This window comes from Austrofundulus limnaeus, unplaced genomic scaffold, assembly GCF_001266775.1.
Source record: "Austrofundulus limnaeus strain Quisiro unplaced genomic scaffold, Austrofundulus_limnaeus-1.0 Scaffold91, whole genome shotgun sequence".
In the NCBI taxonomy this organism is placed as follows: Eukaryota; Metazoa; Chordata; class Actinopteri; order Cyprinodontiformes; family Rivulidae; genus Austrofundulus; species Austrofundulus limnaeus.
In genome coordinates, this window is record NW_013952493.1 from 1229310 (window position 1) to 1246500 (window position 17191).

Sequence of the window (17191 nt, forward strand, 5' to 3'; positions counted from 1 at the left end):
AAAATATAGATCGTGATGTTTAGTATTAAGTCATGACCCAAATGCTTAGCTATTTTCTAAGCAGAAAACGGCCTTGAGAAATTGATTCTTAATAAAATCCCGTGTATTATCTATAAAGAATTTTGAAATATATGTTAAAGGATCAATGTTTTTTAATAAAGCTGTGACCTGTACTTGTGCATAAAAAAATGACAGCAAGACAACGTAATGTGGACACTTGAGATTTCCCGCCTACTACAAATATTTACCGAATTAGGTTTTTTTTTTAAAGCCTGGCTTCTAAATTCTGTTCAACAAGATCAGTTTTAGCTAAATTTAGTTGTGTGTTTGGTTTAGCAAAATTGCTGTCTACTGATAAACATGTCACATATAACTTAGAAGGTAAGCTGTGAGAAAAAAATAACAATAAAAGCTAAACTGTGGCGGCTACGTCGTTTCCAAAATACAAACAAGAACCGAGAGCTGAAAGGTTACCTGTGGCCGTCCTCCCGTTGAGCTTGTTGTGTCTGAATCGTTGGAGCCATAATTACGAGAAAGTGCTCACAGCTAAAAGCTAAGCTGTTTGCTAACAAGAGTAATCAATACAGATGCGCCCGATGAGACTTCAAGGTCCTCAAGCTTTACGAAACACACATTAGTTACAGCTAACTGCAAACAGAGAAACAAAACACATTTTATTTCCTCGCTGTGGGACCGGATGCAGAACCGACGGGCGAAAGAGACCGCCGTGTAAACGGTTTGACTTAATGAGAGCGCCCCCTGCTGTTGCGGAGGTGGAAAAAGCGTGTTTGTGTAATATTCAGCAGGCACCAATGACAAAAACCTATACTTACTTTCATTTATTCAATAAAGTCAAACAGCACATGCTTTCATATTTTTATTTTTAAAAAATGAGACCAGAATTAGCTGTTTTCCATTAATATTTCCAGACAAGAAAAATGCATATTAAAACAATTTTCAGGTTTACAAAATATACATTGCAAAAGTGTACATTTTTTTAAATAGTAATTTTAAAAGGTTTACATTGTTCTCTTTTTAATGTAGATCTTGATTTAAAAAAAAATCAACACAATATAAATTATGTTTCTGCTCTACATTACATCCTCAGCTGGACGTCAAGATCACATCTTTAGTCACCTCGTTGAAACTGAACTTACCAAGGAAACATTACAAAAGACAAAAATACAAAAGATCCCCCCAAAAATGTCATAAGATATAGCTGAAAGCTCTGAAAAATCAACAACGACTGAACAAAATGTAGAAATGTGGAAACCTTTCAAGCTCACCGTTATTTCACTGCTTTTATGAGAATCACAAGTGAGGGAAACACAACAAATCAATGTGCAAATTATACAATCCTAATACTGTAGATCTCCTCCAAGTTAAATACTCATGAATAAAAGAGGTCATTGTTAAAAATTGTGGAATCAAACAAACTCAAACATCTGGTTACTATATATAACAGTCACATGGCAAACTGCTAACAGGTTTGCCCTCTTAACTGAGAACAGAAATATGTCTGTAAATAACAGGGGACAACAGTGATTGCATAGAATGAGTGTCTGACAAAATAATATTTTAGTGTACGTATAAAACAAAGATTAAAGTGAAGTAAAGAAATAATAATAAAAAAATACACTGAGCTCATTTGAAAGGATTTTCAGGATTTTCTTATGATAACTTTACTCCTCCAAAATCTGACAGCATAACTGTGAAGCAGTGGAAGTGATGCGTAAATCACAGAGGACAATCCTTTTGATCATAACTGCACCTTCACTAAAACTGCACCTTTCCACATTCTTGCACAGGTGGGCTGTGCACATCAGTGAGGGAAAGTGAAAGAAGAAGAGGCTTTCGTCATCTGTTCTTCAGTCGTACGACAACATCTCTAAGCCTTTTGAGTCATCTCAGGTCTGGATCCCAGTCTCCACAGGGCTGTCAACTCTGGGAAACGGAAGAAGAATTAAAGCTGTATAAAACAAAAATATTCAAAACAAAATGTTCTGAACTTAGTTAATTAAAAATCAAGACTTCATACCTGCTCATCCTGAATATCCCCTGTCCAGGATCATCTGCAAACACCCTGCACATCAAATGAGTTTTTGAAAATTACGCTCTCACACGGTGCCATCAGAGACAGAGCTTATTTCGTTGTACATGCACTTGTTTGCATTGGGGCTTGCTATTCCCCTCCACTGTGGAAAAAAAATAAGTAAATAAAAACTAATAACAAAAATAAGCAAGTCTTACCCATCACCTGAGTGATAAATTGCCCGATCCTGGTAAAACATGGACAGAAAGAGCCACACACTTATTGTTTCGACCCAGAAGATAACAAACAGGAACCACAGCGAAGACAGAAGGATTTCACACAACATCCTGGAGTTCTGGAAATAAACAGATGCCACCTTCAGGTAGGAAAACGCCATAGCTGCATATCAAAATACTGTAGTACTAAACCATATGCATCATGTAATACATGTCTTTGGTCTAAACCTGTGTAACTGCAGAAACTGGACCTGAACCAAAACATGATAACGAGAGTTTTTAGCAGTTAACTTTTTAAACCCTATTTATTCAATATCCACGACTTCATATGGGCAAAATTAGCTATAAGCTGCAAGTAGCGATACAGCTAAGCTAGCTTCACCAGAATCCGAGTAGATAAGCTCGCGTAGCTACTTAAAAATGACAAAAGGTTTATGAGTTTATGATTTTGAATAAAGAGTGGTACTTAAGACACTATCGCAAGACTCTGATAATTCTAATGTAGTTATATGAGGTTAGCTACAGAAATACAATCCCCTTTCGTTGACAGCTAGCTACACGAAATGCCGAGATGGCTAAGTAAGACAAATTCATGTTTTAAATTGGTATACTTACTTAGGTTACACACGGCATAACTTTTTACAGGCTAGCCTCTTTCGCCTTTATTTACAGCAGTGGTCATAAGTCACGTTGGACCAAGCGCGTTGGACGCACTTCCGTTTACGAAAATCGTACCATTGGATTTTAAGTTCGCTTCCTTCCAATTTACCGCTGCACCGCCCGGTTAAATGTAATGACGAGCGGGGAGGGCGGGGCTTAAATGAATCCAATTAGCAAATTTTCCCCTTGTAATCGCAACTCTACGGTTGAACTGAATGGGTAATTCTAAGCATGTGCCCACCTGCTAACATCCAGTTTTTAGTGGCGCTTGCTTCTCTCTTCTTTTCCTGTGGGACGTTTCTTCTCCAGGGGTCACCACAATAGTCATCCTTCTCCTTCACCTCACTCTGTCCTGTGCATCCTCAAGTTCAACTCTCCAAGTTCTTTTTCATTAGTTCCCACCACAGATCACATCACCTGCAAACATCTTGGGTCCTGGGGATTTCTCCCTGACCTTGTCTGCTTCATTACATGCACCAGCATATCAAAACAGTGCACACAAAGTAAAAATAAATAAATAAACCAGACAAGTTATACTAAAATTACTTTATTACAGCTGATTTCTGTTCAGTATCCCTCTGCCAACACGTAAATACAATACAAACATTATAGTAATTGTATCCATTTTATTGTTTCATCTCTTTGTACACAATTTAAATCCACTTTTAGTACTTTACCATCTTCATAATCTCTGACATTCAATAACTCCACCATCTATACATTTTAATACAAGTTATAGGGTTGTAGTGGTAATGTGCCAAAAAAAAAGAAAAAAAAAAAAGAAAAAATACTGACATCTTCAAAGAAATGCAATCTTTTCATCATCTGCCTGTCACTCCCAAGTGTTTTTAACTTCAGCCAATAAGCCAGAGCCAACTTGTCTATTTGTTTCATATATTTTATGTCATTAGCTCGAGAACAGATAAAACATTGGATGAAACAGATTCACGAATGTCTGGGCTTGGCAACACGGGTATGGCACAGTGTTTGACCTTAAAGAGAATCACTATTTTCAGTTGCCGATACACATCCAGTATCTCACTTGCGTTCCATCTGCAGAACAAAAACTGACAAGTTATTTGAAACATTGAAAACATGAAATAAAATACAGGTTGTTGTTGGATTTTTTTCAAACTGAAAAGAACATGTAGTTTCTGTAACATTTGGGAAACAAAATTAAGTATTGCTGTCCTTATAAAACTGAAAAGTTGGCATATTTGAGGTTAGATTGATCTAACATTCAAACACTTGGTATATTGGCTTTTGACTTATGTTAAAACTCCAATATGTACATTTTCATTTATACCAAACACAAATAAGTCAGAAAAGAATCAAATATAGCCTACTTGGATATAGTAGATGAGAAAAAAAAAAATCAGTTGGCATACAAAAATGAGTTTTGGAACCAAATAATGTCTAACTTGATATAAAGGCATACTTTCTCTGATAGAATATATACATGAAATAAAATCCAACTCTATATAAAAAGAATTGCCAGCGCTTTGTGTCCTCAAACGTGACAAGAATATGTTTAAAACTAAAAGAAAAAAAACCATTTGTGACAAGCCATGAACAAAAAACAGCTAAAAAAAGCTTTTGATCAGACAGGAATGAGGACAAATGCGTAAAAGTGTGCAGCACTGGAGAGTAACATTTGTAGAGGTAAATCTCAGTCAACTACACAAAGTGACGTATAAACAAGATGGCAGCAAACGCAATATTAAAGAGTTTAATCTGAAACTTGAAATATTGTCCAATAAACTGTGCGTACACAACTCACCCCTTAAAAAAGTAGTAGTTTAGAGAATGACAGGTGAACAAAGTCAGTTTTAGAAGTAATCTTTTAAAAAAAAGTAAGTTTAGTTGAACTTGTTCTTTAATTAAACATAAAACGATGAACATTATCCACAAGTTTGTGACGCAAGGGAGCAAATACCTTTGTATCATCTCTGAAGGCCTTTAAAACTTTTGAGAAACCTCGTCTGTAAAACAGCTTCAAAGGCAACATGCTTGTTCGTGAATATTTTAACTAACAACTGAAAAGGATTTAAAAAAAGCTGCTTTCGCCACATTTATTTAGCATTGTGTTATTTTCCTAACAAAATGTGTGTATAATCAATTTTATATATTTAGAGTTTTAGCTACACTCGTAATTTAAAACGTTGCATTTGATTCTAAGATTTGTTTTGGTTCTAATGAGATTAGGCAACATTTTGAACTTGGCACCGTTGACTTTTTGTGGTACTTAATTCGGGCCATGACGTTTTTTTAAGCAGTGTTTTAGTTCAGTAGCGCAACGCCTGCTGTCATGGTCAAGACAACTACCTGTCTGAATATAAAGGACTCCTCAGTTAGCTTTGTTCAGTTTGTTTTATAGAAACTGGAGCATAAACACGGACATTGTAGCATCCTCAAACACTCAGTTCAATCAGAGCTCAGCTTAAACACACAATCAGGCAAAACCCAACAACAGCTAGTCTCTGAGACAAAAAAAAAAAAAAAACACAAAAAAGTAAAAGTTGTCAAAAAAAAGGGGGGTGGGGTCTCTGCATACATAACAAATGCCAACATACACAAGGCTTTTGTGTCTACTTGGGTATTTGCCCCTTTAAAAAAGTCACAGCACAGTTAAGTTTGACTTTTCTACACACGTACCGATGAAACATTCATCCACCAGGAGCTTTGCAACAAAATGTAAAAAAGAGAGAGAAAGGGGGAAAAGGCAAATATTACTTTTACAAGCATTAGGCTGTATAAAGTGCTTTGAAAAAAGGCAGCAGTTGTAAAAAAAAAAAAGGCACTAATAAACATAAACAGATGAGCACTGGGATTGTGATTTAAGGCCATGGCGTTTCCAATTTTCCCACAATTGCTCATGAATGTGTACACTGACATTCTCTGCAGAAGTTTTAAAGATTCCCCTAGAGTGCCACTGAGACATAAAAATGCAGTCAGTGATGTGCACAACTTAATTTGTCAACTTTTATTAGACCACCTCCACTGTACATTTCAAGGATATAGAATTCCTCAAAAGAAATCTTGGAAGTCTGGAATTAAAACTCTAGGTGTGAAAATAACCCTGAACTAAAAACCTATCACTGATCGAAAACCAAGGATGAAATTCAAAATAATAAACTATAAAATTTGTTATCAAACCCTTAAAAAGGCACAGTATTAGTAGAAGCATATGTCTGAAAGAGTTAAGATAAATTTGCCTGGATTTGCATTCATGAAATCCCATTTTGGTTAACATGTGGATAAACAAAAGCCTCTAATTTATCACAATGACCATCAATGACCATTACAGCAGGCTGGTAGACAGCAAGGCATCCGTTAGCTCAGTTAGTTCTGAATTAGTGTTCCCACCGTACCACAGAATTGGCCAGTGCATTACTATATATGAATGGGAAGAGTAAAACAAAATCCTGAAGCAAAACCTGTTTGATTGTTTCATACTACATTTCTAAAGACAAATGTTACGCTGTCAAAAGCTTTCTAACAGTGTTTTATGTGCAAAATGAAAGCAATGGCTGTGAATATAACAAATGAATGATAAAAAAATGTCTCTGTGAAAGAGAACTGTAAAAAGAGATGCTAATACTCCAACTGCGTTTGTAACATACGTCTAAGAATCTGTGTGTGCCAATAAACTGCTGGGAGGACGGGCTGTGCCATTCCCAGCCCTTTTGACCTGAGCAACATTTATTTCATCACACATCTGTACAAGGGTAGTGTCACAGCGACAGAGCACCAGGGGTAAGCCAATACTCTGTCCTGCTGTTATTTTTTACTCAAAGTGACTCCAGGGCCGTGAGGGAGGTGTGTATGGGGGGTGTCTATGTGTAGGAGAGGTGTGACCCGTTAGATATCTGAGAGGTGACACTGGTACTCCTGCTCATACCCTGCTCACCGTGCCCTCCTGTGGGTGTCCTACCCATCACTTGAGGGCTGTTCTGTATACTGCCACTGCTGTGAGAAACAAGGGATCCAGAAGAGTGACGGCTCCATGGAGGTGGGCCCCCTCCTCCGTGGATGCCTTGCCCCCAGTTCCCTTGCATTGGTGTTCCTCCTAGACTGGAGTGATGGTAGTGCTGACTGCCTCGGTGACTTGGCCCTAAACTCGAACCACGGCCGGTCCAGCGTGGCCCCTGGGCGCTCACAGATGAGTGCAGTTGCTGACTATAACCTCCTGGAGCCCCGGGAAAGCTGTTGTTGAGACCCTCGGAGGAGATGTTTGAGAGCCCGATGTTGCTGAAGCCCAGGCGCAGGCTTTCGGAGTCAAAAGCCTCAACTTCACGTGCTTGGCGTTCAAGAAGGCTTCGGATTCGCTCTTGACGTTCTTTTTGTAAAGATTGTAACTCAGCCTCAATCTAAAGAGAAGAGTAGGACAAAAACAATGTTTATAAATGACTAATTGATTACTACAAGCTTACGTTGCAAAGTACAAGATTTATTTTATTGTTTTCTAAATATCTAAAACTCTCTCCTGTGTTTATTTAATATCAGTCTGTGATCAAATAAGATGGTTACATTCTGTAAGTTATGAGGACATTTGAATACAAACCAAATAAGACTTTTTTTCTGTTAATCAAAATGTTTAATAAAATAAAACTTATTTCTAAACCTGATGCATCACTAACAGATATCAGTGAGGTCCAGTAAACGTGTGCCATCTAAACATCACATGAGCATATATAGAACAGAACCTTTTGTTCCAGTAGTCCTCGTCGGAGCAACATCCTTTGTTCCAGGTCCTCCTTCTCTCGTTCATGTTGAGCTTCTGTCTGCATTTTGATCTTGCTCTGATAGGCATTGAGAAGCTCCAGCTCCTGCTGTAGCTGTATTCTTAAGGCTTGGCACTGAGTTTCCTGAGTTTCGTCCAGGCGAAGCTAAACACAAACAACAATAAATAAATAAATAAATAAATAAATAAATCAATTAATTAATTAATTAATTACACAAGCAGAACTAATTTAGAAAACTTCTACAGAGGTGACACACTCATGCTTCTTAACCGTTTTGCACATTAATAGACTCACCGCCTGACTGGAAAGCATTTCATTGATGGAGTGTTCATATTGCTCTGCCAAAATGGCCAGCTTGCGGTGCTGCTCCTGCTTCAGCTGTTTAAGGATGGCTTTGTGCTCAGACTTTGGTGAGGTCTCCAGCAGATGGTTTCTCAGTGCTTTATACTGTCTGGTCTGGATCTTACACGTGTCTTGGAACTGCTTCTTGATCTGTAGCTCTTTGGACTGCACAACAGAGGAAAGTGATCACATTAGGAACAAATGCAGAAATGAATTGTTAAGAAAAGTAAGGACTTTTATAACAATCCAATATTAAACTAACCTTGAGGCTCTTGGGTTGCTGACGAACCTCCATGACATGTTTGCGTCTGAGTTCCCGCTCCCTCCTCTTGTTGTACTCTTGCTGGTTGGTCAGCTCTGTCTGGTGTTGCAGACGGATCAGCTCAGTTCTTGTCTTTTGGATGGTGCTGAGATGGCGACGCTCCAGCTCTTGCATAGACTCGTGGTGCCGGAGAAGCATGGCATGTTCCAAGTCCTTCTGGGTCTGACGCTTGTTTAACTCCTTCGAAGAAACACATGAAGATAGTTACAGTGAGTACCACATTTTGCTTGGTTAGAAATTAGATAAATTTCATGACATTAAATCTCAGAAGTCCTCACCTCTCGCACCAGGTCCTGTTCAGTAGTGTGACGGGTATTCATGAGCCTCCGTTTGAACCTGCGGCATTCTATCTCCAGGTACTGCCGTTGTTTGCGCTGCAAGTTGGCCTCCTCCTCTGCTTGAAAGTGTTGGAAGTTCTCTTTTTGTTTGGACAACCACTCTTGCTTTTCTTTCTTGGGGGTTGACTGGTTTTCATTCAGTTCCTAAAGAGGAGAATGACTTTGGGTCATTAAGCAGAATTGAAGTTCTTGTTCTGATCGTTGTATATTTGCTAGCAGCAAGTAAAAAGAAAGAGAAGCCGGGAAAACAAAAAACGTGAAGGAGCTTACCTCTTTCAGTTGCTCCTTGCGGCGTTTATATTCACGTTTCTGGGACTCTAGGAAACTGTTGAGCTCTTTCTTCATCTGACCCTGGATGTGCTGTTGGAACTTCTTTTCATCATTGCTGTAGGTTTTTGCCTGATAAACGTCACATTGATCAATACTAAATAAATGAACAAAAACAGATCTCTACAGACATCCTTTTCATAATCAAGTTAAAAGTATTATGTTCACAGTTTGAGCTAAAAATAGACGTATATTCATTTTGTCTCAAATATTCTTGTCCAGTAGACAAGAAGACTATTCAAGGCATGTAAAAAACTCAAAGCATTCTCATTTAAGATGAATAATCAACACTCACAGGAACATAGGTCTCTGGTTTCTAAAAATGTCTAATGGGATTGAAAACATTTTTACAAGCTACTGAGACAGAGTGACAAAATGGTGCAAGTATTTATCCAAACTAACAGGTTTGTTGCTATCATTTTTTTCCAGTGGTTTTTAGTACCTTGAGGAAGATCCAGAATTAGAAATACAGCTTTAAGTGAACACACGTATGAGTTGACAACTTACATCTTTCTCCAGGGAAGCCTGGTGTTTCTTAATGAGCTTCTCCATCTCTTGAGAAAAGCTATTCCTCTGGTTCTCCAGCTCTTTGTCCAGTCGGAGCCTGTGCTCATCCTTTTCAGCCTTCAGTTTGTTTTCCAGAGCCAGCAGCTGCTTCTGATGCTGCCGCCTCATACGCTTGTAGCCCAATATTTGCTCTCTTAACTCAGAATTCTGCTCATGCTCCTTAATTTGGCGAGTGAGCTGACAAAGGAAGGACAATATTAATTTTTCATATTCACAGACCATGAAGTGGGACAATAGGTAGTTTGTCCTCTCCAACAAAAAGGAACATGTCCTGTAAATAAAAGGAGCAATGTTTTTTTTGTTGTTTGTTTTATGAACAAAAAAAGAATAAATGTGTTTTTTACCACTGAAGCTGTGCGTATAGTAGCAAAGTGTTCACGGTTTCGTTTTGGCCTCTGAGTTTGTACAGGTGTAGGTTGTGGTTCTGATGTTGCTCGGTTCTGAGGCGGCTCTGACTCCTCGTTACTTGTCTGTTGTTCCTAAATATAATAAGAAGCCCAGTGCGTCACATTCAGAACAACATAAGATACAATCTAAAGTGTGGTACTCCTAATTACAAACAGTGACATGTGATAAATATAAAACAATGCTTCTAGGTTTGGTTTAAGCTTTGATATCTTACAGGTTTGAGATGTATGACAGAGCTGTTGGACATCACCGTGTGGTCTCCCTCCATGTCTACCTCACTCTTGTCGTCTCCGACATCAGTTAGACTGTTGACGGAGCTGCTCTGAGAACTGGCACTGATCGACATGCTCGGAATCGACTGGTTACTTCCCACGCTGTTCACTGTGCCCGTCTTACTCACATTGTGTTCTGGCTCCTACAAATGACACACAGCAAGCAGAGACAAGGTTACAACAACAATCATTATATATATATCCACACAGATGTAAGCTACAAGCAGTTGAAACAGTCAAAAGACAAACCTCATCATCGTCTTGCGCCTCAGTTGTGGGGCCATTGTGGGCTTCCTGAAACAAGATCTTCTTCATTTTACGATACTGCAGATTATCTAGCTCCCTCACAGCATCCTTGGTCCGATTAATCAGGTCTATTAGAACCGATTCTGGTCGTTTACGCTGAATAAATGCATGCTGGAAAACAAACACAGAAAAGTCCTTTAGTATTCAATTCACTACTTGAATGGAAAAAAAAAACCCAAGGCAAGATGATTCCTACCCGTAGGAGCTCCTCAGAGTTTGGCCTATCCTGAGGAAGTTTCTGAAGGCAAGACTCTACAAAGTTTCGGAAATATTCCGTCCTATAGCCAAGCGTAAAAAAGGGAACAAGGTTTAGAACGTAACTGATAAATAACTAGCATGCTAAATGTACGCATTTACGATACTCACCATTCACTAGACTGCAGTGTTGGGCTCTCATTCTGTGCTATGTGGTATAAGGCACTCATTGCATTCATGTTGAAAAGTGGAGGCTTCCTCTCAGCTATGAAAGAAACCATTTCAGAAATAAATTTTACTTTTTACTAAAAAATAAGTAAAGAAAAAAGCAATTGAACTTAACAAAATAAAGAAATAATGGTTTTGCAGCAAATTTGATCGTGTTTTCTTGGTCCTTCTGTGTTCAGCTGTACCACAATGTAGTTTGAACCAAAGCACACAGGTTTTCATTTATTACATGTGATAGGAGGAACTAGCACAGGGAAAAGGGTGAAAAAAATCTGTCTGTTTAAAGACTATGAATTATAAAAAAAGACAACATAGACAATACATTTATAAAAAACAAACAAACAAAAAATAAAAAAAAATTAAAACAATTCTTCTATTGTTAGAAGCAAACCAAATCAGAAATGTTGAAACATACCTAATTCGATGCAGGTTATTCCCAAAGACCAGATGTCCACTTTCCCATCATACTGACCCTCATCCATAGCTAAAATTACTTCTGGGGCCATCCTAAGCAAGCAAACATATGCAGCAGAACACAATTATGTCAAAAATATACCTATGAAAAACACATTGACTTAATACACTTAATACAGAAGCTTTGTAGCGTACCAATATGGGGTCCCAACGAAGGAATTTGCAGGACAAGCTATGGAAGCAGAACCAAAGTCTGCAAGTTTCACCTGACCCGATTCCGTCAGTAAGACGTTTCCTGCTTTGATGTCACTGTCAAACACAGAGATAAATTATCAAGTTCTACTCAGAAAACAGAATTCCTGATTTCCAGCAAATTGTGTCTGTGTTTTGGAAACATTTGTCTTTGACTTCTGGAGAGATGTTTTAAGTACACTCTCAGCAGCTCGTAGAGTTCAGATTGACTTAGATCCATTTGTTGCAATATTCAGGATACCAACATCAACCTCACATCTTTCCAAAACTAAGAGATGTTATTGTTTTCACTTTTTTAGTTGCAACAGATTTTGTGAAACTGGAAGCCTTTTTCACCTACCTCTCCACTTTAAAGGTAAAGGCTGTTCTCAGTCATGTAAAACTCAAAGAAGTTAAACATATGCTTAAATAATCTTAAAAGATTCAGAACAATAAGAGAATCTGTTTTTTTTTTATCATGTTAAACAACTTAATTTCTTCCAACTTCAGGAAAACAGACCTGGTAAGCTTCCCTGTCTTAAATTGTATTTATTTTCCTTTGTCTTTGATCTGCCTCCATTCCTATGTACAAATTATTATTTTCATCTACCTCAGGGCTATTCATTTAGATTGCTCAGAAGGCCACAGGTCATGGGATAGACATCTGCCAACTAATATTGCTATTTAAATGTTATTTAAACAGCAATTTGATTAGTTTAATTTTAAATTAACTCATTGGCAGGTTGTAATAAATCATCTATAAAATAAAATTACATCTGATGGAAATATTTGTCATTTCAGACTTTTCTAAATGGTTCTTCCAGGAATTTTTTGCCCGTCAGTTGAACAGCAATGAAATACCCTCCCTCCTTGTAAAGGGGAGATTCTAGACTACACTTTGATCATAGATACTGCAGATGAAGTTCGTTATCTAGTTTATTTATGCTTAAGAATTTCTAATCCAAAATGGATGACTGTTGTATTTACTGACATCTGAGTAAGTTAAACTATTTCATGTGCTTTAGTTATTTATTTTCTTGTGGGTTGTTTGTGGTTTACTTCTTTGTCTTGTTTTGTTTAACAAAAGAAAGCAGAATGCCTGAGGGCATAATGTCTAGGCATGTTTCAAAACTCACTCACCGATGAATCATGTTGTGGGAATGAAGATAGGTCAAACCCTCAAGAGCACCATGGGTAATCGCCGCTATTTCAACTTCTTGCAGAGGTTTTTTGTGAACTGGAAGGTATGCATCAGCAGTGACGTAAAGTACAACAAATGGTGACAAACTGAATTTACATGTCAGCTTTAGTTACTGCAGCCACATGAACTGATCAACTACTAAGATTTTAAACCTACCTTCTAACAAATCTGAAGCTGATCCTAGACAATATTCCATCACCAGCTGTAGGAAAACACGTTTTATGAGAACTGGTATTTTTCCATCAATGATTTTTACATTTTAATCATACATTAATGGTATTATTAACTCTTCAATATAAAATCTTACCCAAGCAGTATGCTCTCTCAGGTAACATCCTTTGTACTCTATGCTGTTTGGGTGTTGTATTCTCTGCAGGAATTTCACCTCCTTTATTATGTCTTGCCATTTCTGTAAAAACAGTTTAGGATTTCTGATCAGTTAAATTCATCACATTTTTAGAACACATTGTATGATTTGTAAAACATCCAAATACTTAAAGAAATGAGAGAAATCAATTCTGTTTTGAGGGAAAGAAAAAGTCTTCTGGTTTAGCTTATGTCCTGTTTTAGCAATGAGAAGCTTAACTTTGCTCCTTTTTACACATGCACAGTTGTTCCAATATTCTGGAACTTAATATTGCAGTGTTGTGACATAATAAGACAGATGTTAGTAAAAGCTACCAAACCTCAGTGGACTGTTTCCCACTGTAAGACATCTTTTTGATGGCCACCACATCATTCGTCCGCACATCTTGTGCCTGAAAGACAAGAGCATTACATAACTGTGATTATCAACCATACAGCTAAACATCTGTGGTAGTAAATTAACAGATCTAAAAATGACCAAAGTCATTACCTAAACTATATTGTTTATACTGAAAAACAGGACTTATGAAAACCTCTTCAATTAAAACTTCTTGGAAATAAAGAGCAACAATATAGAAAGCAATTCTGACAGTTTCCTGCCGTTCAAACTGTTCCAACATATTTAGTTTATTGAAGAATTATTATTATTATTATTGATAATTATTAGATTATTATTATTATTGATGCATTATTATTTACCCAGTAAACCAGGATGTTGGATTTCTCTGAAATTACCTCAAAAGTAGTTCTGAGATCAAACTAGGAAAACATTTAAGGTTTGGACCTTTCACTTTTCTAAAGGAATACTCACAAAGTAAACAGCACCAAAGCTGCCATGTCCAATTTCACGCAGATCTGAAAAGAGCTTCTCCGGATCCTCCTTGAAGAAGAGGTCTGCAATTTCGGGGTCCTTCAGGTTCCCCGCCCGACTGCTGTTGGGCATAATGCGATGTTGGGGGCAATGCCGCTGTCGCCAGAAACTATCTGGGTCTGCGACAGCGACGGGAAAGCCCCCAGTGACGGCTCATCTGCAGGACAGTGCTTTCATGTGTGTTCAGGACTGTAAATACAAACAGAAACAAACTTAGATCCTGGATGTTTGGGAGTAAATTTACCTCAGACAAAATAAAAGAACAGCCAGCTAAAATCATTTTGCCATCTAGCATAGATCCCTTGTTCCCATAGTAATAGCAGCTGTAATAATGAAACCAGTGCGAAAAACGTCTCGATGTCTTCATCTCTGACACCTTTTTTTTGGCATAAAACAACAGACAGATGTAAGAAGAAAGAATGACTCATAGATTTAAAAAGTACCTAAATAAAAGCAAAGCAATACAAAGACTAAATTAAATCTCGTGATTTCATACAAACGATTAACAGTAAAATTCAATAAACCCTGTGCAACAATACCAGCGGTGTCCGCCATCATAAAGAACTAAACTATGATCATTTTTCTTTTACATTACATCCCAGACTTCCAGTACAACTCAGACATGTGTCATGTTCAGAAATACTCCGATGACTACAGCTGTGGGGTGTGTCAGTGGTGGAGGCTGAGTACAGAGAACTGGTGGCAGTTTTACAGTTTTATGCATTTGTGTGGGAACAATCACCTCATCTTAAAGACGAGACAAAAGGCATGATTGTGAATTTGAGAAGGAATAAGTTGAATACAATTTTAACCAGACAGAAGAAAGTGAAAAACTACAGATATCTGAACAACAGACTGAACTGGAAATTCAACACTGAGGTTTTTATGAGATGAGACAGAGCAGATTCTACTTATTGTTTGTAATTTGGCCCCTAATGCTTGCAGCAAGATGATGAATATTGTTTAAAGAAGTGTGGTGGAAAGTGATTTTTTTTGTTAGTTTCTTTTATTATTATTATTATTATTATTATTATTAATGGCAGCAATGTCAAATTCTGTGTTTAGATCAAGATAAAAATTGTTCTACAAAATAGTATTTTATTTAAACAGTCTTTAGTTAATATGATTACATGCACTTCTTGTTTTTGTTTCTTCTAAGCTGCTGTTTGAGATTATTGAGCAGGTCCAGAACTGCAATTTGGGTAAAGGAGCGACCCCGCCGTCAACAAACAATCTGCATAGTTTACCTTAGCCTTAATTTGTCTTAGCATTGGACTAATCAGTAGTTTCACACTCCTGTCTGACAAGTGGTGAAAAGCTTGTTTGTCAACTTCAGTTAAAAGAAGTTGAGGATGGGAATTTGACACATTTTTAGATTTTCTTGGTGTCCCAAATAGCGAATTGTACAAAAGTGAATGATGGTGAAGCTCCTCAAACAATACATCTTCCAAAAAAAGCATCACTGTAGTTCCCCTCCTTCTAAAGCTAGGCTTCTTTGCTGCCCACTTTTAAATAAAATCAAATATAATCCATACATAGTCTGTGCATTATAGGAGTAAATATTACACACACTAACAAGAACATGGGGAACACTCACTGGCCGATATTACAGAATTCATATCATAAAAGGTTGCATGATTGAGCAAACGGTAAAATTATGTACAAGTCAAAGTCAAAATACAACAAACCCTCGACTAAAATAATCTTAGCTCGTTGAAAACATATCTTGGGCATTAAGTGCTTATCACAATCAAAACCAAAACAAATCCCTCTACAAAACCGACTGATCAAACAGTTTTTCAGTCAGAGGCTTCATCTTTGTTGCAAAAAAGATCAACACAGGAGGCCAAGCGCATGCACTCTGATTGGCTAATTTAACAACTTTCAATTGTCACTCTTTTAAAGCAGTTTAAATTTCAATTTTTGACTTTTTTTAAATAGTGGCTATAAAAAATAACAGGATTAATAATTTTTTTCAAAACGATGCAGACAATAAAATATGATATTTTGTCTGCTGCTTTTGCAATGTGAAAAAAATTTGAGGTGCACAAAACACACTATAAAAAGGTTATTAAACTTTATCTCAAAAACAACTACATAGCAAAAATGTTTTCATGTCTACAGACAAAAAGGTAAAATGTGTTTTTTCTTAGTTTCTAGAATTACAAGAAAATTCACACATTGAAAAATTAATACTAAAGATTACTAAATGCATGCAAAAACTTCTAAGTCAAACTTAAACTTTCACTGCTATATTGTTGTTATTACAGCTGCATCAATGCAGACTGTAAAAAGATTGCTGAGGGACATTCACTGAGTTCATGCAGCTCAGATGATCAGCTGCAAACAGATGCAGAGCTGACGCTAGAGTCACAAGACTTCTTCCACAGCCTGGGAGAAACAGCCCCCAGTTCAAGCAGACATCTTTTGTCTCACAACAACACTGAACAGCCCCACTATTCTACACAAATGCAGCCACAGCCCTGAAATAAAACCTCATTACCATGTAAGACTGCCTTGTTCTTTACAGCATTGTTGCCACTCGGTGAGCTTGGCCGTCTTACGCCATGATGGGATTTTTTTTAACCGTGGACGGGAATGGAAACGATGATAACAGACACCTTCATAAAACCACCCAAGCCTTCCAACTAGGGCATACAAATGCACAAGAATGCAGCAGGACAGGACAACAAAGTTAGAGGGCTGGAATTCCCAATATATACCCTCACTCCAGTGCATTTCTCTGCACTTCCTGTTTGCATTGCTACGGGGAGGTAGGAATGGGCCCCAGTGAGAATTTTGACCAGTGATATGTAGCATCACCGACTTAAAAGTAGGAACAAAAAAACCAATGTAAAGGATGATAGTAAATTCAAAAACAAACCTGATCAAGGTTTTGACTCCCTGGAGAAGGCACATTAGCCAAAACGAGATTTTACAGATCAAGCAGACTATGCCATAAAAAATTAAATTAATTAATTTGGACCAATTTAAGGAACGAGTGCCCTGACATTTGTTGATATTCAAGTAAATAATAAAGACGTGGCAGGCAAGACTATTATTTTAGTCAAGTTAGGAAGTAAAATATGCAAATCAGATACTATATTGAACTTCAAAACATATATATATA

At 37.4% G+C, this 17191-nt stretch overlaps 2 protein-coding genes and 1 long non-coding RNA gene across 3 annotated transcripts in view; all 3 read right to left on the bottom strand.

The window, feature by feature from the left end:
* Positions 1-705, bottom strand: part of paf1 (PAF1 homolog, Paf1/RNA polymerase II complex component) — a 7122-nt gene extending 6417 nt beyond the window's left edge. The window contains exon 1 of the mRNA XM_014012470.1: positions 475-705. Within this exon, the coding sequence (XP_013867924.1) occupies positions 475-524 (50 nt within the window). The 5' untranslated portion in view covers positions 525-705. The remainder of the gene's footprint in view (positions 1-474) is intronic.
* A 1384-nt stretch (positions 706-2089) lies between these two features.
* LOC106520393 (uncharacterized) lies at positions 2090-3003 on the bottom strand. Its single transcript, XR_001310547.1, has 3 exons — positions 2884-3003; positions 2258-2387; positions 2090-2195 (listed from the first exon to the last, which is right to left on the bottom strand). It is a non-coding gene; the product is annotated as an uncharacterized LOC106520393 (long non-coding RNA).
* Positions 3004-3459: 456 nt separating this feature from the next.
* LOC106520394 (serine/threonine-protein kinase TAO1) overlaps positions 3460-17191 on the bottom strand; it is a 14846-nt gene continuing 1114 nt past the window's right edge. Inside the window, exons 2-20 of the mRNA XM_014012472.1 lie at positions 14002-14250; positions 13511-13582; positions 13132-13233; positions 12981-13026; positions 12764-12860; positions 11588-11701; positions 11394-11485; positions 10922-11015; positions 10752-10833; positions 10499-10666; positions 10192-10392; positions 9914-10048; positions 9510-9746; positions 8946-9074; positions 8616-8819; positions 8278-8517; positions 7968-8180; positions 7635-7817; positions 3460-7298 (exon numbers count right to left, since the gene is read on the bottom strand). Coding sequence (XP_013867926.1) covers positions 6765-7298; positions 7635-7817; positions 7968-8180; positions 8278-8517; positions 8616-8819; positions 8946-9074; positions 9510-9746; positions 9914-10048; positions 10192-10392; positions 10499-10666; positions 10752-10833; positions 10922-11015; positions 11394-11485; positions 11588-11701; positions 12764-12860; positions 12981-13026; positions 13132-13233; positions 13511-13582; positions 14002-14133 — 3075 coding nt within the window. The 5' untranslated portion in view covers positions 14134-14250 and the 3' untranslated portion in view covers positions 3460-6764. The remainder of the gene's footprint in view (positions 7299-7634; positions 7818-7967; positions 8181-8277; positions 8518-8615; positions 8820-8945; positions 9075-9509; positions 9747-9913; positions 10049-10191; positions 10393-10498; positions 10667-10751; positions 10834-10921; positions 11016-11393; positions 11486-11587; positions 11702-12763; positions 12861-12980; positions 13027-13131; positions 13234-13510; positions 13583-14001; positions 14251-17191) is intronic.